This window comes from Thermobia domestica, chromosome 2 (assembly GCF_964235325.1).
Source record: "Thermobia domestica chromosome 2, izTheDome1.hap1.1, whole genome shotgun sequence".
Classification (NCBI taxonomy): Eukaryota; Metazoa; Arthropoda; class Insecta; order Zygentoma; family Lepismatidae; genus Thermobia; species Thermobia domestica.
In genome coordinates this window covers 151852940-151880381 of record NC_137455.1, presented here as the reverse complement: position 1 = coordinate 151880381, position 27442 = coordinate 151852940, and the positions used below count along the sequence as shown (strand labels likewise).

The window sequence follows — 27442 nt, the reverse complement described above, 5'->3', positions numbered from 1 at the left end:
TTTTGTATGCCTCCAGCTCCCTTCTGTTGAACCTTATCTTTTACCTCGTCGTTGTTGCTGAAACATGTTCAGGCCAAATGTTCTTTTAAGTTAGGAAACGTGCTAGTCACTGGTTTGTTCAATCTTCGCGACCATCTCGTAAATTGACGTCTCTCGCTCCTTTCTTCGCCTTGAATTTGTTTGACCTGTTGCAAACTTTCTACATAACTTGGGAACGTATTTGACACCCATGCACAGCTCGCTATAAACTTCCGTCAACTGGCATTAAATTTCAACAGGTTTAACGTCTTTTGCGCTCAAAAGCCGAATAAGTGGTGAACTTAGCGTCAGGCGGGAGCTTGATTACAAACGGCTGCCAAGCCAAGACAGCGTCCCAACGAGGTACGCGCAGACTTGTATGTTTTCTACACTTCCAAACATCAATGTTATCAACATTTGAACGCGCAGTTTCTTTGAGTCCCCAGCGCTTTGGAGATCTTACTTTTGGGATTACCCTCGAATATCGTGAAACGACTAATTTCGTGAATATTCTTCTAAGGACTTAATTATTGACGTCTTGTATTAAAGTGTGATAACCCTTTCCAGGGAATGGCCACACAAGCAAAATTGTTTTGCTGGATGTACTTTCAAAAACTATTCCGAAAGTAATCTCGGTTAACTAAATAAAAAGCCCATATATATATATATATATATATATATATATATATATATATATATATATATATATATATATATATCTGAAAAGCACAGCTCTATTTTTGAACATAATCGTTATGTATATTCCTGCATTTGTCAGTGCGCTTCCCCAACTTACTAAATCCCTTCTTTATAAAACTCGATCGCATGGGAATTAGACCAACCTGTCACAGCATTTTTGAAGATTCTTATCGTCAGTGAAATGCTGTGTAACAAGCCACTTCATGTGAGTGAACAGATAAAAATAGGAAGAAACGAAGTCTGGACTATGCGGGGGTGGGGAATGATAAACACGTCCCATTTGAATTGGTGCAAAAGGTCGTATGTTTCGAGCACACTCAGGGCAAGCGTTGTTATAAAAGGACTCAACCTCATAGGTCAACAAACCACGATGTTTGTTCTGGACTTCAGTTTCTTTTAAGTGTTACAGTAAACTTCAGAACTGATTGTTGTACCAAGTTCCATGAATTCGACAAGCAAAATTTCCTTAGCATCCCCAAATAAGATGGTCATAACTTTCCTTGGTGACAGTTTTGAGTTTTCTTCGGCTTGTTTGGAGAAGCAATATGACCCATGCTTTCTTTTTTTTTTCGTCAGAGTTCACATACGCCACTCTAAAAACATTTGTAAAATTTCTTCACTTCTTCAGCGTTGTATCTGGAAAGAAAGTCTACAGCAGTTCCCATTTTTTAAAATTTTCATTAAAAATTCCGGTACCCACCGAGCACAGAGCTTCCGGTAGCCTAATTTTTCAGTAACTAACAGTCCGAAATATGTTCGGAACCAGATTGTGAATCGACAGCTCTTGCGAACTTTGTTGTCAATTTTCTTGAGATTATCAACTTCAGAAGGCCTACGACCCTTGCTTCATCATTGATATTTGTTCTGGCTCTTCTGAAAAATCTGATCCACTAACGCACAACGTCTTCACTCAATGTTTGAACCGTATACAGCAAAATTCACAATGAATGTCTGCGGTTTTTTTTGTTTGTTTGTTTGTTTGTTTGTTCAAAGAAGTTATCACTGGCATATCTCGCATTTGGCGGGATTTTCTATAGCACATTTTGTGACATTATACTCCACACATACTGCAGTACGTTGCTCACACTAGCACAGCTGAAAGCTTACTGATTAGATTAAGTGATGTAATAACAGTGGCGTTCTGCAAACTATTAGCGCCACGCCATAACGACGGTTATTTTCCGAGTTTATCTCATATCAAGTGCTCAATGCGATTTCATGCTAGTTTTAGATGATTTATTCCTTTTTCTCAAGAACATGTTATCTCTACGTCATCTTTGCCTTCTGAACACAGACACTTATGTCTTATGAGTAATGACATGTAAATAAATAAAAAGATTTCCTCTAAAATTTATTGACAGATACGGTATTTCAAATCAGATGTATATAACTGTCAGTAATTTGAATCAGAGAATTTCATGGAAATGTATACATTTCAGTTGTCAGGATACTTATAAACATTACACAAGGTGTGGCTATTAATTTCCACGACTGCTCTAATAACACCAGAATAGATGATGTGAAAAACGTACCCTTTCAATATGTTTGGAAGTAATCCCAACCTGCCGTAATACACTTCTGTGCTCGGCTGTGTAAGTTGTGGAAACAACTTCTGAAGTAGTCCTTCGGAAGGCTCTTCAATGTCGACGTCACGTGCTTCTTGATGTCTTCAACATCCACAAACCGTGTTCCTTTCATCACAGTTTTGAGTTGTGGAAAAATCTGCGGGGGCCAAGTCAGGAGAGTATGGTGGATGCAGCTCCACCACCCCATGTTTGGCGAAAAACCGCTTCACTGGCAACGCAATGTGGGGGAGGACGTTGTCGTACAACAGAAACCAACTCCGATTCTGTCGAAAACGGGGATGTACTCTGCGAATTCTTTGTCGGAGTCGATCAAGAATTCTGCATAATACTGTCCTGTAACAGTCGTGCCAGGTGGAACAAATTCATGATGAGTAAGTCCTTTACTATCGAAGAAAGCGATTAACATGACCTTGACCTTTGAATTTTGAAATCGAAACTTTTTATGTTTAGGGGAGCTGGAAGACCGCCATTTTGCGCTCTGTCTCTTTGTTTCAGGGTTGTACTGGTAGCATCAAGATTAGTCACCTGTTACTACCGAATTCAGGAGAGCAGGGTCAGCGTCAACGTTGTCGACGAGTTCACAACGCGTCCATTCTGAGTTGCTTTTGTTCGTCCAATAAACAGTGAGGAACAAATCTGGAACACACATTGCGTTTCCCTAGGTCATGCGTCAGAATTTGGTGAACCATTTCTTTGTCGATGTTCAATTCACTGGCCAGTATTTGAATAGTCAGTCGCCGATCCGATGTTACAAGCTCGCGAACTTTCTCAATTGTTTTAGGCGTACGCACGAAAATCGGCCTTCCGGTGTGGGCGTCACCTTCAACACTTTCGCGCCCGTCCCGAAAATATGCATACCATTCAAATGTGCGGGAACGGAATAACGCTTGCTCACCGTACACTTGCTTCAACATTGCATGTGTTTCTGTCGCACTTTTACCCAGTTTGAAGCAGAATTTGATGCTCCCTTCGCTCCATTTCTGCACTTCCACAACACTTTACCACTTCGACAACAACACTGCACCAGATACGTTTCCACGCATCTTTCCCAGCCAAGCTCTTGTTTCCAACTGGCGCGCGCTTCGGGAAGCATGTGCAACTGTACTACCTTCCTGATACCAGCAGCGCCTCTCTCGGGCGAGTGATCAGTTTCGTGCTGTGACGTCAGTCCTGGATATTAATAGCGACACCTTGTAAAATTGAAATTTATTTATTTGAGTTAATAACTTGCGTACTAACTACGTATGTTTTCCATTAGTACGTGATTTGTGTGTGCATAAATGTCGTTAATGTTATATAATAGGATTCACAAACCTATAAATGAGGCATTTACAATTACATTAGAAACTATTGTCAAAATCAAAACAGTCTTAAAACAAGTAGAATATACTGCGGAGGCGATACTTTATATCCGCGGATCCTTACTTATAGTGGACTAGTTGTGCTTATGCTCGGCTGTATACCACTATTAACTACAAATAACACTAAGCAAGCAGGATAATGGGAAATAAAAAGAACAACTGCAATCATATACAAATAATTTATATTCACCTTAATCATATATCAGGCAAGGGTACTGACATGCAAAAATAAAGTGTTTATATCAATATTATTCTTTTCCCTTCTTACAACAAGATATCCATTTATATTCAATACTTACCTTACATGGAAATATATACATTTCTTTTTGTCAGGAACCTTATAAGCATTATCAAAAAATGAAATACATTTTATTTGAAAAAAAAAAAAAAATCCCACAACAAACTGTATCAAACACAGTAAAGAATGATTAAATACAGTCCATAGCAGATTGATTAAAAAAAAAAAAAACTTTAAAAATATTCACTGTTCAATGATCTTTCAACGTAGAATTATTTTTTTCCCTAAAAATACTTCGGCCACTTAAATGGCACAAGTAGTTCACTGTTTATTTAAAATGTCAAAATATGGTGTTTTAGTGCAGATAGATCACCACAAATATTCGTTGACTCCAGCAAGACATCGCTCTTTCTAACGTTTGTTTCTTAACACCACAGTAAACAGGTAACTTGATATTTTACATTCAAGGGAAGAAAACACACCAACTCCTTCCAACGTTTTGGAATATTTATTCTAAAATAGATTGATATTTTACCCCCTGCCAATCTCACCATTCTGAACATCATTTACGAGATTCAGCAATGGAAATGCAAATGTTACTGACATACATGACAGAAAAAAAAATAGTTAAAAATTACGTACATTGACTGTCCATATAGGATCATGATTCATTCACATGTGACTATGAAGCAAAAGATTCACACACATATACATTAAACATCCTTCCCGAAGAAAAAAAATATCTGCAGATTCTCTTTTATTGCCCCTTAAATAAGAAAATTAAGAACATCCTATGTATAGAATATATGTACACAAACACTTTATATACAAATGCAAACATATACAGTCGATTCGCTGCTATCGTAGTATATTATTACAAAAAATAGGCTTTCAATAAAAAAAATATTCTTATTCAAATTCATTAAATAAGTTGTATGAAGGTGACTTTAAGCAAACAAATTCTGTCAGGAGCAGTCAAAACCTACCACCACCATTCTGCTCCAACAACACTGTGTCATACAAAAAAGATCGCGTGTATCAGTGCTAAATTAATATTTTATAATTGCGGGAGGGGAAAAAATAAAGCCAAAAATCGACAAAAATTCTCTTCTCTCTTCCATGTTGATTTGGGAATGCAACTTTTGGAATTCTTCTTTTAATCTCCATTTCCTAAATCTTGAAACCTTTTGTATTTTCATTACTCCCAAACATTAGTGACGGAAGGAAACAGGCGACTGCAGCCCTTAACTCTCACATCAATCACCGCTCGGAAGAAAATTAGTCCTCCATTCCATTCTTTTAACTGATCCCCATGTGCACATATCAAAAGAGTATGGGTTTATCTTTACACTTGTCAATAACGTACTGGGTAAATCTCTTAAGGAACTTTGGATATTCTCGTTTGTATACAGCGCGTAGTACTGAGGCTGGTGCCCAACCACCAGGATTAACTGAAAGTATAAAATATTATGATACAAAATTATCTACATACACATTAATAAAATTCAGTTAATAATGTGTGTAAATTCGTTTAACTTGAAACTATTTATTACCTTGACTTACCATAAATCAAGAATGGTATCCTTCGAAAGCTTCCGGAGGGTTAAAGAACAAAAAACAGAAATGGTCACATCGATTAATGAATGAAATCCTAGTATTGTGAGACTAGGAAAGACTAACTAGTAAAATTTACTCAGCTGTAGAAAATTATCATTTGATTCTGGTTTTAACTTAGAAACCAAAGGTCTGCACACCATAATACAATACGTCACAAGCTTGTATATCGTACATACTTGAATCTAAGACGCACTTTTTCTGTCAAAATTTCAGGTATAAAATTGGGGTATGTCTTGGAATCGCATACAAAAACGCTCCGGCAATGGGATTGACTAATGTGTGTGCCTCCGCTCATTTTCCTGTGTGGTCATGCCTGTGCCACGTGTCAGACGTCACCTTTGTTCTCTTTTTAATCTAGACTCTTAAATGTATACTTTGAACAAATAAACCCATATGATTTAATTTGTACTGTCAAATTCTGAGCTGCTTCATTGAATATCCAGAATGCGTCTTAGAATTGAATATGGGAACGGAGAAGATATTGGCACAATTTTTGAAGTTTAGAAATGGGGCGTGTGTCTTAGATTCGAGTATATACGGTAGTCTGCAGTCTACCACATCGTACAATATATAGTGTCTTTGATTTTCCACGGGGCCGCGGTGGCTCAGTGGTAGAGCGTTCAGAGCTCTGGTGCGTGGGTTCTCCCATTCCCTTCATTTTCTTTATTCCACAATTTTATTCGTTTCTCATCATCCATATAGGCTGTCTCCTTTAGCCTACATGGCATAATAGCAGTAGCGTAGCGTGGTATTCCGAAATGGGGATGCCAAAGTTAGTCACTTGTGCGATACAATACTGCTGCAATCAGCAATACGAGGGGAAATATATGATACCGAGGAAATATGGGATCATAAAAAAAATACGGGGCCAGGCCACCCTAATTGGTGGCCTAGTGAGGCATACAGAAGCAAATGCGTGGATTACGTTAGAAGCTAACAAGCAATTGTCTCAGCTCCTTCTTGCCACTACCGCTGTGACGAGAAAACTTGTCCCATTGTTGAATGAATATTGTTTGCTGTCAGATATTCAGATTCGAAGGGTCCAAGCAATCTTTGCGAGGAGCGGGGAGTGCTGGCTCTATTGGCCTACCAGATCGGTGACCGTGATTCTACATAATGCTTTATATCTATGCTTGTGTGTGAGCTCCCTTAGAGTTTCTTGCTACGCCACTGGGCATACTATGTATTTGTGATGAAGATTAAAAGTTTGCATTTAATTACGATGCATTTAATTAGGACTAAAGCATCTACTATTATTTACTATTATTTACATAACCGACGTGCTTCAAAAAGGCATTGAACTAGCCATTTCTGTTTTGTTCTATTTCCTTGCAGCTCGCACTCGTACGTTCTGTATAGCTTAGTTCAAAATAGATAGAGTTGGAGATACTTGAGAATACGCCAGCTTATATCTGAAGCAAAATGTAGAGTTGCGAGGGGTGAAGAGGAGTGAGAAAGCAAGTAGTTGAGCATGCGCATTCGACAGAAAGCAGACGAAAACCCCGATGCTTGTAGTAGGCCTGGATGCCCAAGGAACATAGCATACAAGAGGAAAGAATGAATGTGCATTTGAGTGACGCGCATGCGTAGGTTCCGATTGTCAAAGTAAAGCGAGAGAGCGCATTCAGAAGATTGCAGTGGAAATATTTGTGATAATTACAAGCAAACAATTTATATATAATGAAATACGTACTTTTTTAACAGGGAATGCCGGGCGTACTGGCGTTCCCTTATGCTACGCCGCTGCATAATAGCGGGACGTAAAACAAAAATTTGATTTCATTTTTGGTTTTTTCAAGGAAATGTCAAATGAAGGACAAGAAAAATCATCAGAATTACAGTAGCTACTACAGTTCTTCTGACATACATACGTTGAAAGATAACGGAACTTAAAAATAATGCCTTAGGCAAGTTAGTTGCTAATAGTACAGATATTTATTCTAATTTACTAAGATGGAAACTAGAGGCTTAATTCAGTACTTCGTTTCCATCTAAGGATATAAGGAAAATTGATTTTAGTATATTATTATTATTATACACATCCAAAGGACACACATCCAAAGATATACCAACGTGCGAACGTTCCAATTGTCACATCTTGAAGTGTTCTTCCAAAACTGGAGATACTTTCTATAAATTCTGGATAATTAGAAGCGATAGATTTTCTGAGGCAACTCAAGCATGAAACGCGTGTCAAAATAGGTTTACTAAACACGTAAAAAGGATGGAAGAGGTGTAAAAGATTCAGGATATGTTTTCATTTGACTCACACTTGCCATGAATGCGAGGAAACCCTGTTGAAACTACTAGAAACCCTGTTGTCATGCAAATACTCAACTGCTGCAAAATCAGTCCCTTTATTGCGTAAGCTGCTGGTAATTGAAGTTCTCGCTGACTGAACTTTAAAAAGTGGGAAAAAATGTATGACACATGCATGGAAGTTAATATTCTTTCTTCCTCCCTCTATGTTAAACAGGAATTGGCTAGTATGTATGCGTATATATTCATTAGCTATCGATAATTTACTTCTTGCTTATTAAAGTGGTTTCTAACTGGTGGCGTGACGCGAAATTTTAGAATTTAGAAGTCATGAGCCTTTTAATAATAATAATAATAATAATAATAATAATAATAATAATAATAATAATAATAATAATAATAATAATATACTAAAATCAATTTTGAGACAGGCTGTACGAGTCAACAGCTTCAGAGGCAGCTATAATGCTCAACACTACAAAGAGTCACTACTTGATTGGAATTTATAAGATTACACTATTATAATTTACATTAAATTAAATTCTTCAGTATAACGTCCCATGATTATGCCTGTTAAGACTGCGGAAGACTGATAAGCCAAGTGAATGATAGAAAAATCGGTGAGATAATGTTGTGGGAGGAAACGGGAGTATACCGAGAAAATTTACGAACATTATGTCCACCATAAATTTACTTGACTCACGCACCAGAGGTAAGCGCTCTACCACTGAGCCACCGCGCCCCTGTGGACGTTCAGTAAAGTGTAGCCAGTCAAAAAAAGGTCGGGAACCACTGGTTCATTGAACGGTATCCAATCCCAGCCAGTAAAAGATTGCGCGCTTTCTTTACTAAGCTGTAATATAAATTTTTCGATTTGACATACAATGAACAATTTAGACCAGGGGTAGGGAACTTCCGGCCCCCAGATAGTGTGTGGCCTTTCGAGCTTGCTGTGAAACATATTAAATTATATACTTAAATGCTAAATTGAAGACTCGCTGTAGAAAACAATGTAAGTGCCAAAAACAATAGTTACTGTAACAGTAGAGACAAAAGATAGTAAATTGTGTCCAAGCGTCATAAAATAGAAAATACTATTGCTTAGATATACAACCTAGCATATAACCAAGTATGAAGATCTAACTAACGTATAAAGGTATTAAAAAATAAAATAAGTGAAACAATTTCGAGGTGGAACTTACATTGTTTTCTACAGTGTCTTCAATTATGTAAGCAATGACCAGTGTGCACCAGAAAAAGTTGAAGTTGAAACATTATTAACTACATAACAAACAGGTTATACTTACAAATAAATTTACAAGTAGTTCTAGAAACTACTATAAAATTATAGGATGAAAATACTTTTATTTAAATAATTTCTTTGAATTTTCTTTCTAATGTTTTGGACTGTTTAATTTATTTTGTTAAATCATTCTAAGGTGTATATCAGAAGTATCAGCACAAATTGCAAGCAGTTTGCAAACAAGTAAAGAAAAAGAAAAAATCCTTTTTATTACAATATGCACATACTTTGGTACATAAACGAAACAGCATTTTATTGCCAACGGGCCTTTATCTTCAATTTGCCGCATTTTTTTTTTTTTTTTTTTTACGAACGCAGGCCATTATGCGCTGAAGAAAGTTATCATTTTCACACGTTTTAACTGTTCGGCTGACATTGCCTCACGACCACTGACGCACATCCATCACAATATTATGGGTCATACTCTCTCAACTGGACGAGTTTGCAGGACACTGGACGGATACAGACATGCTTTAGCACAACCGGTATATTAGTAGCCAACAAATCTAATGTTTTCCTGACATAATGGTAAGATCCTGCCAAAATATGATTTTGTCGTGCTGATGAAGTTTGTTGATAAATACATGCTGTTTTGAAATACTCTTGCGACTCAAGGGTTTTTGACTTGTCTGCATTGCAAAATCTCTGGTTAGTAACTCATGGCTATTTGCAAACGGAAAGTACTTTCTGCGTCCATAATGATAGATAGTAACACTCTTCAGCACAGTTTGCCGCAATGCACGACATTCTTTTGTGTGTGTGTGTGGGGGGGGGGGGGGGGAGGAGACAGCGACGCAAAGTGTGGCAGTGTTTTTCAACATCCCGATTTTGATCCCACTTTGCGAGCTTCCTGAGGATTCAGCTGGTCCAAATGTTGGGTTCTTCGCAGCTTCTTATTTTCGGGTACAATGTTCCTTTCATATTTAACAAACGCGTTGTATGTTGTTCTCTAAATGACACCTTCGTTGAAAAAATTCTGTTACGTCTCAGTTTTACTATGTTTGTCCAACATCGTGTAGACACGTTGTCGCAAAAAGAACATGTAAGAAACGATTAGTGAAATAACGCATAAAGAACTATAGCAGAAGCTGATGAAGTTAGCTGTTAATTTGCTTGATATTCCCAGTGTATTGATGGATAAATATATTAAATTTGTCAGTAATGAAAACTTATATGACCGACATGATCATGGACTATCTGTGAAGAGAGTAAGCGTAGCTAAGAATGTAATGCTGTAGTGCTCCATACTAATGGACTGTCTGACAGAGTAAATGGAAGTTATACAAGTAATGACGGTAAGCAGCAATTTTGGGGATATCTGGGAACTGATTCGGACATCTTGATTGGCTAATCATTTGTTTCAGCTTGCTTTATTTTATAAGATTGGTATAATAACGTGCTTGTTAGCGTTTACATCTTTTAAATTGAATGTTCATCTTAGTCTGCCAAATCAGGATGTATTCCTCCAATAAAAATCGAGAACTGTAGCTTTTTATGCGGTAGACGGTAGCAGTATTTTGCGCTGTTTTGCAGTAATTGATTTTTTTTCTAATACAAACAACTCAGTCTAGTTAGTGCTACCCTCAGAGTCAAAACTGTCTTTGTGCCTTAGGCAGTATTTGACAACCTGCAGAATTACTGATTTCTCTGTACTGTGCTTCGTTACAATTAAATTATACAGAACATATCTATCCGTGTTATTAATTGTGATGATGAATTTAAGTGTATTTTTTCTGATTCTAGTAATAGTTAGGGGAAAGTGTTTCACATACTGTTTCTTAAGAGGCAAGAGGTAATTCCTTTGTAATTTCTTCACACGATTCGGATTATTAACATTTTCTACGTAATGTTCTTGAATTTATGGCGATACATACCGAGAGGCTGTCCTGGGTTCCTCCCTGGTTGCAGAATTCTATCTGCATGCTTTAGAACTTCATCCGTTGCAACTCATCTCGGCCTAGATTGACAAATATGGAAACTGAGCCCGTCGTTGTTATTAACCTAATGTTTTGATCTGTAATGTTTATTTGCTTTCCGTCAGTTTTTCCTTGTTGTGTAACAGGAACTTTTATTTTGTCTCTTGTTTAATCAGATTTAGTTTATACCCTTATCAAACTGATATATCTTCGGTGCAATTTCAAGCGGGAATTTCACCATAAAATTTACATTTAGGCTCAGATACATCGTATATTAATCTAATTAATCTATATGCTTTTAAAATATTATAAAAATACAATTCGCAAATTATATTCAACACTTACCTACTGAACAATACGTTATTTTACAAGTAATGTTATTCCTGGTAATAGGAGCACCATCTTTGGGTGGATCGATAAATGTTTGACAGACTAGGCAAACTGTTAAAAATACTCGTACGCACTTTCCATTGTTAGCCTTGAAAAGAAGAAGAAAAAAGATAAGCTTGTTGGTAGTAAAAATATTAGTACATTTAGTGTCAATTTAAACTAAAGAGTCATAATATAAGAAAAAAAAAAAACTTCCAAGAGCTAGTTATCGCAATAGGAATACGCATGTTTGGATAACCTGAGATGTATTACAGGGTTCCTAGATATTTGTAAGCTGTTTTCCCAGACAAACATTTAGTTTTTCAATTTTTTCGTAACTACCGTAGTTTAGTGAGATACCTAAAGGTAGGGCACTAATTTTCTATAAAATAGATAGGTCTAGAAAACACACAGGACTAAATATTATACACAGTGTATCAAAAAGGACTTTACAACTTTGCAAACTCGTATTGATTTATTCATTTACCTTACAGACATGGTTTTGGTGTCATTTTGTAGCAAAATACATCAAGTTTTGACTCATGTAGTACACTAGTTCAGAAACAAGCCACCGCAAGCGCTAGCAGCAGTTGCAAACATGGCTGTCTTTACTGTTCCCAAGCGTGCAAGCTGTGTGTTTTGATTTGAAGAATCCAAATCTGCGGCAACGTAATTTTCGTACAAAGTATGGTGAAGATCCTCCCATTAGGCCTACTATTTATCAGTCGCATAATTATTTTATTGAAACTGGATGTTCGGAGAGAGAAATTTTCAGGTCGTCCCCACACGTGTGAAGACGTTGTACGGCAGATGGGATGTGTGCCACATCACAATGGAAGCCACATTGAACCTCTTTAGGTAGTTAAAAAAAAAACTTGGTGTATTTTGTTACAAAATGACACCAAGTGAACATACACACGCTATTAAGATTGTCAGCTGTTGAGGAGTTTCACGGTCCAACTACAAAGGCTCTCATTAAATCATAATAATATTTATATGGAATCTGTGAAAAAGTATACTCTTTGAAACTAAAAAATAATAATCAAAATCAGTACGCCTGTGTTGAAGTTATGCATGAGCATGCACACAGTGAAGCTGGTTAATTACGATATTAACATTATCAACAGTTAAGGTGTAGTTTTGATGACAATAATCAGATCCTAATGAAACTACCGAGAGAACATCCTTTCTTCAAACAAAAATTAAATCAACAAAATTGGTGGACCTATGTCGAAATTATGCGTGATCATACACAGAATTATGGTATTAACACTGTCAGTCATTAAGAAGTTTCATGGTCTAGCTCCAAAGACTATGGTTAGATCCTCAGGAAATTTATGTGGAACAACCGAAAAAAGAATATTCTTACACACAAACAAATGAACGAACAAAACCAAAACATTAAAATCGGTGCACATGTGTCTGAGTTATGCTTGAACATACAACACAGTCGGCTAAAAAGACTTGCGTAATTCAGCTCAGAAGATCAAAGAGGTCACACTGTCTACGTTAAGGGATTCAAGATGCTGTAGCTCAACTGATTTCAGAGTTAACAACTTACCCACAAATCATGGCACACTACGATATAATTTAATACATCTCCGACCTATTATTCTATATTGTTGTGTTGCATGATCTCTCAATTCAAAACAACCTTATCGCTTCAAAGTTGCTTTCATTACTGAAATCTACTACATGGTTTCCCTGACATTAAAAAAACTTCAATAATTTCCCTGATCTTCCCTGACAAACATAAAAAATTCCTGACATTCCAAGACTTTTCAGCTGAGAAATCTCTATTAGATACCGATAGTTGTCGGATTTCCATATGATGGCATTGTAAGCACTTCCTACTCCTTTTGTTTCAATGTGAAAAAAGAGAAAGGTAATTGTTAAGGTTTTCTCTTGTAACGCTCGTTGTGGTCGTTATACTTAAACGAGACGTATCAGTGAAAGTAGGTGTAACATGGGAATCCCTACAACGATAATGTATAATTCTTATGTACTTTTAAGTATTATTTGTATCTATCAAGAAGAAATTATATAAAGAAATAATTTAAATATTTTGTAATATATTGAGATTTTGTTTGTTATCGTTGCTATGACGATTTGTTTACTTGTTTTAATGTCGTTGCTATAGTAACTAGAAAAACATAGATGTAATGAGGAACCATGTGCATAACTGTTGAATTATTCCAGATAATCTCGTGTATTGCATAAACATTTAGAATCTGGGCATATGTAAGATAGTTCACGTCAAAATTAGCATTACATCCCAAACAACATTATACACGTGTGTATGTTTTAAGAGTTTAAACTGAGAAGAAACGCTTATGAAACGAGACAAAATACATCAGACATTCGGTGGGAATATGGTAAGTAAGCAGACAGCACAGTTCGTGACACAGAAATCGTTGAAAGAAAACCTAAGTCCAAATTCATAAACTCTTGTCCGTTTACTTACGCATTTAGAAACACACGTCTCAATCGATTGTTTCCTTCTGGTATTCAATACAACTCATTCCCCTCCTCCACCTCTCCTTGTCTAAAGCAGTGTGTGACGTAATATACTATTTTTAAGTTTATAACTCGAAAAACAGTTTATTTTATTCGTTCGTTCTGAAATGTCTTTTTAGAACCTGAATAATAAAAAAAGTCACAAAATTTTCCTATAGCTTCATAAACGCCTTTATTTGTATTCTTTCCCTTCAAAGATTGCAAGCTAGGAAGATATTCCTTGTAAAATCTATGAAAATTGTTAATCAAGGCAGCAGATTTTCTGCTTCCCCAAGTCTATAATGCGGGCGCAGAGCTCTAAAAAATTACCGACAAAAATGATTGACTTCATTTCTTCTGAGTAATTGTAAGCAAATGTTCCAAGTAGCGTCACTTGGCCAGCACAGGAGGATTTAATTTCCCACCTCCCTTAAGCTTCATAAACACATGTTTGATCAAGTGTATAGTAATAAAAAAAAAAAAAAAAAAAAATTAAAAAAAGTGAAAATCTTATGTCAGCGGAGAATTTCCTTCCTTCCGGACAAAATCTAAAATGGCACTGCTTTCAGCAACAAAGCTATAGAGTTAGTATAGCACATTGCCAGAGTGCTTACATTTGGTTTCAAGATACGAAGGTTAGATCTCAAGCGATGTACATTCATAGTGAATGAGATTGAGAGAGAGAGAGAGAGAGGGGGGGGAGGGGTGATTTACATATACAAGTCTAGAATTGGAGAAAAAACTATCAGACAGCATCCATATTATGACGAAAATTGTGATTTTCGTGAAACAGGAGAAGGAAAGTTTCCGAACTGCGAGCATCACATCAGACAGTTATCGATTAAGGTGGAAAACTCTTTTTACAGCATCAGATGCTTACGAAGTGAGAGAAAGATTTTAAAATCTGGAGAATTAAGATTTAAAAAAATTCAGCTTTCGAGATGAGTTTCGAACTACGAAACTTCTAGCTAGCGTACCATGACTTTATCCATTCAGCCACAGGGAACTCGACAGTTATTCATATACGTTGCCTTTAGCTACCTTGAGAAACTAACATAATGGAATATCTCAAAAGTTGACACGGTTGATGCGCGCTTACACCTCTTGTAGCTTAGTTACAGGGTACATAATGAATTTTCCGTTGTTCACGAACACATTTTGGGCAGTAAAAGTTTGATACTACAGAGGTTGTTCAGCCTACGTTTGGCCGATTTCGTTCCTTCCCCCTCCCGGGCAGAATGGACTCACCCGACCTGGCTCCTGGCGTCCTGCAGTGTTGTGCAGTGGCTTCCTGGATACGGAGTTGTTTTTCCGCGCGGACGACAATAACGCACAAAACATGACAATTGTTGTGAGTGTTGCGTTAAATTTGTTTCCAAGTGTGTGGGTTTTCGCTCTGTGACCAAAATGCCGCTGAAAATAAACCAATTTTGGGAAGACTATGTTGCGGCTCTTTATGATGCCCACTTTAGTGTTTCTATCTTTAGAAAACAGTGCAAGAAGAATAATTGCAATATCAGTTTAAGTGGAATAAAAAATATTAAAAAGTACAAGGGCAACGAAGCTCCATTTGGATCACCAACGAAGTTTCCTAGGAAGCGGGAATGCACCAAGACCACCTCCACCATGTAGACGATACTTCGCAAAATGTCAATGCAAGAAAATCCGCCAATACAAAGGTGTATGGCTAATCGTCTTGACGTGTCTTTGGGGACTGTGAGTCGGACGTTACATCAACTCAAGCTGGAAAAAGTCATGAACGCTCGCGGCCATCTTCTCACGAATGCCCACCAAAAGGAACGAAAGTATAACGCCCGGAAGCTATACGAACGGCATCTGGCAAAACAAAGGTGGATGCACGTCGTAACGCTCGATGAAGCATGGATTTACCTTTCCGATTGCGGCAAACCGAGAGCTATCATGTACCGAGAGAAAGGCGCCAAGAACTTCAGAAGGTGGGGCCGTGTGTGTAAAGAATCCTTCCCAAAAGGGTCCATGGTCGTTACTGGCTACTGTTACCGAGGTAAACTGAAGATTCGTAGGGTGACGAAGAACTGCAAAATAAATTCGCAGTATTTTCGGGAGCAGATCATGCGGCCGATCTACGAGCATGAGATTCCAACAATGTACGGAAATGACTCCAATCTGGTGCGCATTCACATGGACAAGGTCTCATCACATATTTCACGATTGTCCCTTGCATTCTACAGGGAGATGGAGGAGGCAAGTGGTATACAGGTGATAGCTTTCAATGAGGTACCTGTTAAATCTCCAGATGCAAGTCCTATGGACTATTGTGGATTTGGATTGCTGAAACGAGCTTTGGGAAAACTGCGTGTGACAACTGTGGAAGGATTTGGAAAGTTGTGCAAAGGGAATGGGACAAGATTCCCCTCCCAGTTCTTCAGAGAAGCCTATTACAGTGGAAATTACGCTGTCTGGCTATTGTTAGGAAAAAAGGGAAACACATCGAGCACTTACGGATCTGGCGCCATGGATTCTTCTAACTTTTTAGGTAAGTCGAAATTGGCCAAATGTAGACTGAACAACCTCTGTAGTGTGTTAATTGAGTTATCGTCTGTTCAAATAGTGCCAAATAATCAGGCGTAATGGCCCTAGTTTCGAATCCCGACCGTTCTTATGGTTTTCTTTCTTTTCAGCTACGCTGATATTGTGCACTTCAATGTTAGTTTTGAATTAAATGTAGTCGCAGCTAGTTTAAGCCGAAATTATTTTCAAATATGAGATTTGTTATTACATGATTTTCTTTAACTTGCGATGTTTCAACTTTGATATTAAACCTTAACCTTAATTTAATTCATTTCCCTATGTTACTTTACGAAGTTTTGCACAACAACGCCAGTGGGCGGTAATGCAATATTCCATTGTTACTGTAATATATATATATATATATATATATATATATATATATATATATATATATATATATATATATATATATATATATATATATATATATATATATATATATATATATATATATATATCTTTAGAAAGTTTTGACTTGGAATAAAACGTACAGTTAACCGTACAATGCAACATGATCCCGGAGGAATTTTAAACGAATTTAGTGTACGTATAAATCACCATCTGAAAAATATATTTTGTAGAGGGGGTAAGAAACAAACCATTTCTAGGAGGGGAAGGGGTGAAATGTAAACGTAATAGTTATAATACGAACGATATTCGTGTCGAATTCATGATTTTCTGGGTCGCAAAGATAAGTAGTGACACTGCTGACGCGGCTTTAGTCCAGGTTAAGCCTTAGTTAGCAAGCAGGTCAGAGTGGGAGGGTGACAGACAAATCTAATCGAAAACATCCTATATTTGTGTCGAATGCATAGTTTTCGGGGTCACTGACGTAAACAACAATATTTCATATGTATATGCCTAAGGTACGCCCCATTGCGGGTCAGAGGGGAGAACCAATTGAAGATATCAGAACAGTTCCTTTGAGGTGAGTTTCAATACTGGTTCACCAGTGATACCAGTATTTGTGCATTACCACATTTCAATGTGTGTGCACAAATATTGGTATCACATCGGGAACTATCAGAGATATGACTTCTGCGGAATAGCCGTTGCTCTCAGGAGGCATTACTCCCTGATTACTCCCTAAAATAGCCACTGTTTTGCAAGGGCGTAGGGAGAAATTTATTTTAGGGATCGAAAGCTTCTTGAGGATTTCAAATTTAATATGAGGGCATACTGTACTAAAATGTCTAAAATCATTTCTAAAATTAGGTAAAATTTACAGAAAAGTAGTGATTTGGGGAGGGGGGAACTCTGGATCGCCAAAACCTACATCTTGTGTATGTTCCTGCTGTTCTGAATTGTCATAAGCTTCTCTTCAAATTTAAAGACATTACATGTAAGTAATAAATGTACAACATGGAATACCATGTAAATAGAAAATGTATGTAATTGTAACTAAGAAGCAGAAAATAATTAAACAATGAAGCTGAAAGGCAGCTTTTTAAAAACAAATCATACTTGAAAAGAAGAATTTTATTAAAGCCATTTTCCATTTATGCATGGCTAAAAAGAAGTGAGAAGCGCTCATCTGGAGTGCCACTATTCATCTCTTCGAACCCAAAAACTATGAATTCGACAACAATATCTTTCGTATTCTATTATTTTCACATTTAAGCCCCTTTCACCTCGTAGGAATGGTATCTGTGTCTTACTCCCCACCCACAGCATATTTTTCAAATGGTAATTTACATGTTTGAAATTCCTCCAGGAGTCCATACTGTATCATACGGTCCACTGTACGTTGTTTTCTGAGTCAAAACTTTCTAAAGATATATAAATATATTACAGTAACAATGGAATATTATATTACCGCCCGACTGTATTTGTTCTGCAAAACTTCATGAAGTGACATAGGGGAAATGAGTTAAATTAAGGTTGTAAGGTTTAATATGAAAGTTGAAACATCGCAAGTTAAGGCGACAGACTAAATATTTTTCAAAAGCTAACAATTTTTCTTCTGCACGTTTTTCGTAAGTGGAAAGAGATAATGAAATATAATTTACTATAATAATAGATAATGTTATTCTACACTCGAAAATACGAATCGGAAGAAATTTCAATGTTGCCATTCATAGAAACTACAGTGTGACAAGAATTTGAATTACCCAAAAATCTAAGTTAAGGCAGCGACTAGAAAAATGAACTCAACAGTAATTGATAACTTACCATGTTGTCTTTGTTCCTTGTTTACTACTTTTTAATAATATTTTTTTTTATTTATTTTGTAATTACTTATTTATTTTGAAATAACTTATGTAAGTTATTACAAACTAAATATAAATATTATTTAAAAAGTAGTTAACAAGGAACATAGACAACATGATAAGTCATTAATGACCGTTGAGTTCATTTTTCTAGTCGCTGCCTTAACCTAGATTTTTCGGTAATTCAAATTCTGGTCACACTGTAATTTATATGGATGGCAACACTGAAAATTCTTCCGATTCGTATTTTCGGGTGTAAGTATAACAGATTCTATTATTGTGGTAAGTTACATTTCATTATCTCTTTTCACTTACGAAAAACCGACAATAGAAAAATTGTTGGCTTTTGAAAAATATTTAGTAGTCTATCTCCTTAAAGGAAAGCATGAAATAACAAATCTCATTTTTGAAAATAATTTCGGCTTAAACTAGCTCCGACTACGTTTAATAAAAAAACATTAAAAAACGAATGCACAGTATGAGCGTAGCTAAAAGGAAAGAAAACCCCAATAAAAAGGTGGGGGTTCAAACGGGCCATCCACGTACAATTCATTCATATTGACAATTCACGTAAGACAGTCACAAAAATGCGCTATTTTTAAAGTTATAGGTTTGCATCCAAGTAACACACACACAATTCCATTTTTTTTTAATTTCTTTTCTTTCTTTCTTTCTTTCTTTTTTTTTTTTTTAATTCTATTCAAAAGACATATTTACGATTATTTGTTTCATTTTCCACTATAGCTTCATAAAAGGAGATTTAGGCATACGCCTGGCTATTTGGCACGATTTGAACAGACGATTCTCTCAAATATAACCCCATTAACACACTAGTATCAAACTTTTATTACCTCAAAATGTGTTCGTGAACAACGGAAAATTCATTATGCACCCTGTAACTAAGCTACAAGAGGTGTAAGCGGCGCATCAACCGTGTCAACTTTTGAGATATTCCATTATGTTAGTTTCTCAACGTAGCTGAAGGCTACGTATATGAATAACTGCGTCGAGTTTCTCGTGGTAGCATGGATAAAGTCATGGTTTGCTAGCTAGAAGGTTCGTAGTTCGAAACCCATCTCGGAAGCTGTTTTTTTTTTTTTTTTTTTTATCTTAATTCTCCAGATTTTAAGATCTTTCTCTCACTTTGTAAGCATCTGATGCTCTAAAAAGGGTTCTCCACCTTAATTCGATAACTGCCTGATGTGATGCTCGAAGTTCGGAAACTTTCCTTCTCCTGTTTCACAAAAATTACAATTTTCGTCCTAATATGGATGCTGTCTGATAATTTTTTCTCCAATTCTAGACTTGCATATGTAAATAATCCCCCCCTCTCCATATTTGAATCTCTCTCTCAATGTCATCCACTATGAAAGGATATAGCTTGAGATCTAACCTTTGTCTCTTGAAACCAAATGTAAGCACTCTGGCATGTGCTATACTAACTCTATAGCTTTATTGCTGAAAGCAGTGCCACTTTAGATTTTGTCCGGAAGGAAGGAGATTCTCCGCTGACATGAGTTTCACTTTTTTTTATTTTTGTATTATATACACTTGATCAAACAATGTGTGTTTATGAAACTCAAGAGAGGGGGGGAGGGGGAATTAAACCCTTCTGTCCTGGCCAAGTGACGTTACTGGAACATTTGCTTGCAATTACTCAAAATAAATTAAATTAATCATTGAATAACAATCATTTCTGTCAGTAGTTTTTAGAGCTCTGCGCCCGCATTACAGACTTTGGGAAGCACAAAACCTGCCTTGATTGACAATTTCCATCGATTTCACAAGGAGTATCTTCCTAGCTTGCAATCTTTGAAGAAGGGAAAGAATACAAATAAAGGCGTTTATGGAGCTATAAGAACATTTTGTGACTTTTTTATTCAGGTTATAAAAAGGCATTTCAGAACAAACGAATGAAAGAAACTGTTTTGGAGTTATAAACCTTGCAAACCTGGATTCTTTTTTCCGTCTGAATGGAAAGAGTATATTACGTCACACACTGCATTAGACAAGAAGTGGTGGAGGAGGGGGTAAGTTGTATTGAATATCAGAAGGAAACACTCGATCGAGAAGTGTGTTTCTAAATGCATAAGTAAACGGTGCAAGAGTTTGTTATTAATCTGGACTTAGAATTTTTGTAATGATTTCTATGTGCAAACTGTACAACGAGAATTTAACAAATTTAAGAACGATGATAAACTTCTTTGGAACGCAACACCGTACCGGGCATCTACAAGTCAGACAATATGACACTCAAATCTGTTATTGAAGCCTGTAAAACATGTGACGCTGAGGGACACGCATTTAATTGGAGACTAGATATCAGGAAGAATACCTTCACCAGCATGAGATTTCATGAAGCGGGTCGATGGGTCTCACATGAATTGACTGCAGATCGGAAAGTGAAATGAACGAAGAGTTTCTTTATTGTCTTGTCAAGAAGAGGGCCAGTTTCTGGACCGAGTAATAACGCCCGATGACAAGAGAGTTCTTTACGATACTCCACGGCGAAGTTATACTGGTTGGCACTACATGAATTCCCAAACAACCAAAACAAACAATGCACCGACAGAAGGTTATATTTCGTGTTTGGGGACTGCTCGAAGTATCGTTCGAACTAATGCCATCTGGCCACGTAATTAATGAAAATTTGTATTCGCAGCAGTTGGAACATGCACATAAAAAATGGGAACTACGGAGACGGTACTTGTGAATCTGACTTTTATTCATTTCAGGCAACGTGAAACTACATGCTGCGAACGTCAAACACAATAATAACTGACCCTAATGCATAAGTTGATTATACCACTTGTTCCATACATCCGACAAGCACTTCACGGAAGGTAGTTCTGAAGTCTCCATAAGGTCCTGTTCAGCTGAGTTTTGCTTCCATGCGAGCCACACTCATCTTAGTCTACATCAGGAAGTTTTCTACCAGGTCTCTTCGAATAAGGAAGTTGCTTTCTTATGCTATCTTCTGGGACGAAAGGTCTGGTTGATCGCGTACTGAAGGAACAAACTATGACTGGCTAGCACATTTAAACTTTACACTTTTGCAGCAACATCGGTTAGTTTTGTTCGTAAAACAAAGCGGCGGAACTGTTACTAACTTTTTACAGGATTTGAACATTGGGTGTTTTCCCACCTGATCAGGGACTTCTGATTGCTTTTAAAACTTAAGGATTCATTGTAGGTCAGACCTCCAGAACTGACATTTTCCGTTGTAAAAAGATACCTTTTGAAAGAACTTACCAGGCGCCTTTCATAGCTGGGTAAACTGTCTGTAATGATGTGTGGAAGTAAGCGGAGATTGTAAAGTGGCAAATTTATCACTTGAAAGATTAAAACTGAAAAAAATGGGAAAAGGAATGTAATTTTATGTAACTCGTATTTTCGATTGAAGACAACGTATGCAAAGGAAGCGGTTCCGATTATCGGAGCCAACTGTCTGCGCCGACTACTGAACACAAAGAACCCGTGTGGCAAGCAAACATCTGCTAGTTGCACGAAAGATTATTAGTTCGTTAGAGAAGTTGCTCTATCATTTTGATAGCGCTCAGATTCATATTTACGCATTGATCAAAGTAAGCCATGGCTCGGGGCGGCAGCAAATTTCTAAGGCCAGTTTTCCCATCCTCTAGTTCCGGAAATTTCATAAATTTATTATGTACGCGTATAAATGACACGGAATTTTTAGTTATTTTACATATTTTTCCATTTCCACATTGATTCTTCACTCTATTGTCTCAAATTTACTACATCGGTTTTCAATATTGAGGGAGTGGCAACTTTTCATGGTCCTGATAGTGCAGCATTAAAACCGAGAAAAAAAGCAAGTAGTATCCATGATATAATTGAAAGTAGAAAGAGACATGGTGAATATCATCGCTTGGTTGAGGAACTGAAGGATAAGATTTTTTCAGTAACCAGAATGAGTTTCCATTATATTCTTGATAGAGTAGAACATCGTTTAACATTTTCCAAACAACCATCTGCATTATAATGGATAGTGGGCCTGAAGCAGAAAGGGAACTATAGTAACATGAGCAGTAAACATAGTAATAATATAGTAAATTGAGGAATAAATATTTACTCATGTTCGTCTTTCAGTTTCTCACTTCTCTCTCTTCAGGATTTGTTTTCTTGTCCCACAATGAGGACATACTAAAATTAACTGCAACTAACGGCTTAACATTCGTATCGCACAGATAATGGGCGCCGACAGCCAGCGAGCAACTTGTCGGCGCCCATTGCAAACACTGACTGTCTAACCTGTTTTCACTGTAACCCGTTTCACTTACAAACATGCATGTATTCTCTAAGCTGGGAGGCAGATATGAAACCAGCGTTGTGTCCGTACCTTACAAAATATCTTGGGAAGGCAACGTACGATTTCTACAAGCAACACATGTAAGTAAGGTAGAACTAAACAACAAATATAAACTACAGTACATTCTACCGGTAAAAGCATCATTCTTATAGGACTCTGAAAACACTGCAAATCAAAAATCATCACATTTAACAAAAATTGTTAGAAATATTTCCTATTTTAAAAAAGGAAATTGCAACATGGCTGACATCTTGTCAAGTTGGCATTTTCGTATTAAAAGATCACAAGTTCACATTACTGAGGGGAAAAAAAGCTTTATCCGAACCTAAGCACTCTCTTACAATATTCAATATTATTATTATTATTATTATTATTATTATTATTATTATTATTATTATTATTATTATTATTATTATTATTATTATTATTATTATAATATTATTATTATTATTATTATTATTATTATTATTATTACTTGAACCTTAATGTGACAATTCATACTCTTCATGGAAACCATATCTGCATTTAAAAAATTACCCCTGAAAATGACTGCCACCTAAGTAGCTGAAACATATTGAAAACCATATTAATTCATTCTCTATCAAGCGAGATTATTTTATTTTTCTAGTTTAAGATATACACTTTGTGAAAAACTGTCTTTCGCAGTAGACTACGTATTTGAACATTTTCTATAGAGTTTTAAAGAGCAAGACAATACATTTTATTTCTTTGTGATAATACTGATTTCAAATAGTTATTTGAAAATATTCCTTGAAGTTAGTCATACACTAGAAGTTATCTCGATAGCACAGAAGTACGTTTCAGTAAAGGAAAAGGCCAGAATTAACATTTTCTTTCGCAAGTATTCTACAAGTTAGTTTAAATGAAAAACTCACCGGGAATTCAGGGTGTTCCGTTGAGTGGTTGCATACAATCCATATATCATGTCCGTCCCTATCTTTATCATCAGGTACCCTACGTATGTGTGACCAGAAAAGTGCGTCTCTTTGAGATGCAGGCCATATCCGCTTATGAACTTGGAGGAAGACTAGCGTATCCTCTGAGATTGTCTCCAGAACAGTCATTTGTTCAAGCGTTGCTGAAAAATAAATTAACAAGAATACGTAGTCTTAAACTACACAGCTACACACACAATAATATAGAATGTGTTATAAATACTAAATACTAGTTAGTCATTATAAATGCTGTGGATTTGCGTTTATGGAAACAGACTGCATTGTTTAGTTAATCATTAACATAAGAACAAATAATTTCACTACTTCAGGTAATAGATTACTTCAATAAATAAATTTTAAAAAATAAATGTGAAAAATCATTCAGTATCAAACATATTTTGAAATCACGTGCTCCTAGGTTCGATTCCCGGTGGGAGCACAAAATTTAATTTCACAATCATTCACTTTCATTAATATTCTGTCTTTAGCCTAAAGGATAGAACGCGGGACATTAAACTACAAATAAAATCATTTAATTATTTTTTCCAATGGAAATTCATATACCACGTTATTCACAAAATTGTAAGGTACCACAATCTCTTCAACAAATACATCAACTATCTTTCATCTTTAATAGTATCAACGTCACATATACTTACTTTCCCATTCTAATCGGACATCAGGACTAAAGAAATAATGGCACATCTCGTGACCAGTAACCCCTTTAACTACATGGACTGCCTTTAACGGATCGATCACCATTCCATTCACTTCCTCTTCACGACGGTACATCCTCATCTCCCCTTCCTCGGCGAACATCTGCCAACCTCCTTCGCCCACTCCCAGGCGAGCGTAGTGCAACTGTTCCATCGTTATTTTGTCTATCTGTAAATGGATTAGAGAGAGAGATGTAAGTTGTTTATGTACTGAAAAAATACACAAAGATTTGTCGACAAATTCTAAACTTTTGTGGCATTATGAAAAAACGAGGGCAAGATAAATTCAGGAACAAGTGAGTGATTGCGGAGCAGATTACTTAATAGTTGATCCCATAAAAAACAATATATTTGTTAAAATATGTATACATACCGGGTCATCCCATAAGTAATGTACTTTTGCATTGTGAGGAAAAGAACTATCACTTATTGGAACGTCTCCATCGAACGATTCTACAACACACTACCACCTGTCAACCAGTTAAATCACCCGATGAAAGAAGTCACCGGTTTTTGAAGCAAACAATTGGGTCACTGTTCGTTGCATGTCATCCACTTCTTGCAGTGCTGTCCCGTCAAGATGGTTTTGCAGGCTGCGAGAAGACAGTCTGTTGTTGCAAGATATGGTGAAAACTGGCCGGGTAGAGTATTTTTTTCCGAGAACATTCCTCGATTTTGCCACAGGTCTTTCTTACTGTGTGTGGGAACATGTTACTGCGTAGATAAGCACACACGTGCGATAAACTACCGCTGGACGTTTCTCCAACAATGCAGTCCGTAGGCATTCAAGTTGATGACAGTAGACATCTGTATTGATTGTCTGGTTACGTGGAAGAGCTCAAAATAGATTATCCCAAGGATCCCACCAAACACTCAACATCACTTTGCAGGAGTGGAGGTATGTTATCGAAATACCGCGTATCCATCTCCATTTTCGAGATTAGCTAAGATATTTCAGTTTCCATCTTGAACCACATCAATCTAGGCTGATACACTTCTCTGGATACTTATTATTGGAACACTAAAATTATATTTTTTAGAAAAGTCTCTTGCTATCTATTACCGTTTTTGCTGTATTGGATCAACTGAAAATTGAAATAGCAGTTTATTTCAGAATTTTCGATTTCAGTAATGACAAGTACGAAGATTCAATCTACCCTTGGCACATTTAATCCATTAACAACAACAAAAATCTCAACATTTATTTCCGTTTTCGATCTACGCGTATCAACATTCAAAGCGGAAATGGGTGGTTTCTTTCTTTAATTTTCGGTTGCAATTAAGGAGTACGAACGAAGAAAATAGAACTATTCTTGGAAATGATTAACACATACAAGAAATTGCTACCTTTTACCGATCTTACTCTGATGCCTGTCGACAAACAGACGGACACAGCCGTTCTATGAATTCCCGTGCTTATGAACAGCACAATTTAGAAGCCTAATAACAGCCTTCACTACTATCACTATTTTCAATTATTTCTTCTAACTTTTTTACACGCAATGTTTCCACTTTCGTCATTACCACACCTTCATTCAAACTCTTTTCCATCTATTGTTGCCTCCTGTATTTTCTGTACCTCATAGTCTGCCCCAGCGTCCTTCCCCTTTTATAGACACATTATGACCAGACTTTAAAAGAAACCTACTACATTTTGACGACGAAATTATGTTTAATATGGTGATTAAATACAGGTATTATCAATTTGATGGAAATACCTAAAAGGAGTAAACTTGATCAATGTGGGGTTGAACGACCTTTCACACTCAGATTAGCTCTGATGCAACGTGAAATTAAGTTATCGAGGGTGTGAATGCTAACAAGTGGAATATCACACCATTCTACGTGCTGTGCATAATCACTGTTTCGTGACAGGATGGAAGTGGAAACTTCGCCGAATTTGTCTGCAAAACAGACCACATGTTTAATTTTGTCCAGGAACAGGGATTGGGCGGGCCAAGAGAGATGTTCGATTTAATTCCGATGCTTCTCAAACCAAGCCGCAACGGTCCAGGTGTGTGAATAGGTGCATTATCTTGGAATATGGCGTCATTGCCCAGTAACATCTGGACTATAGCACATACATGGTCCCCTAAAATTAGGACAATCATGGGCAGTGACGCGACCAGGAAGGATCAGCACCTGATTAATTATCAGGATATTACATCGCACATCCGCCGCCATGTTCTAAGGTTAAGCGGAGACACTAGTAATCATACACTTAGTTGGCGTCCGCCACAGAAACACGGCCCGTGGTCTGAAATAAGAAGGCGAAATAAGGTGAACTATGGTAGTCATCTGTCTGCACTACACTCCAATGATCACCAGTTCACATTGCATGTTCGTGCCACAACATCGACGTCATGCTAAAGCTTTATGGTTACTTATCAGTGGTTTCGCCAATGCACCTCATGTCGTAACTTGCAGCGGACTGGCTGTTAACACAATCTGTGGAAGGTTCTGCTTGGTTTAATCTGTCACTTGCACTGCAGTCGCACAATGGTTCTGAGTGACAATTCGCTTTAATGTTCGGGGGACTTGTCACTACCTCTTCGCCGATGTGGCTTCGCCGTGACTTTTGCAGGACGACATCACTTTGGACACTGTCCCTCACGACATACCCAACACACTACATTCATCACGCTCGTACCATGTAACTGTTTTGTCCTTTGGATATCAGAGGTCGCCTATTCTACATTATCACCATCTGCTCAGTTCACTGCATACTAATGTTGTACTGTTCCTCACGTAGTACGAAGTTTGCCCTAAGACACCACCCCCAACAGCCCGGTTCTGTGGTTGTCACCTAACCGTTGCT

The 27442-nt window shown here is 37.0% G+C and overlaps 1 protein-coding gene across 5 annotated transcripts in view; it reads right to left on the bottom strand.

Annotated features, from left to right (window-relative positions):
* Positions 1-3824: 3824 nt before the first annotated feature.
* Positions 3825-27442, bottom strand: part of cert (ceramide transfer protein) — a 210991-nt gene continuing 187373 nt past the window's right edge. For all 5 annotated transcript variants that reach the window (XM_081747262.1, XM_081747264.1, XM_081747263.1 and 2 more), the window contains 4 exons: positions 24568-24793; positions 23849-24051; positions 11343-11475; positions 3825-5353 (listed from right to left, as the gene is read on the bottom strand). In XM_081747262.1, coding sequence (XP_081603388.1) covers positions 5226-5353; positions 11343-11475; positions 23849-24051; positions 24568-24793 — 690 coding nt within the window. In that variant the 3' untranslated portion in view covers positions 3825-5225. The remainder of the gene's footprint in view (positions 5354-11342; positions 11476-23848; positions 24052-24567; positions 24794-27442) is intronic.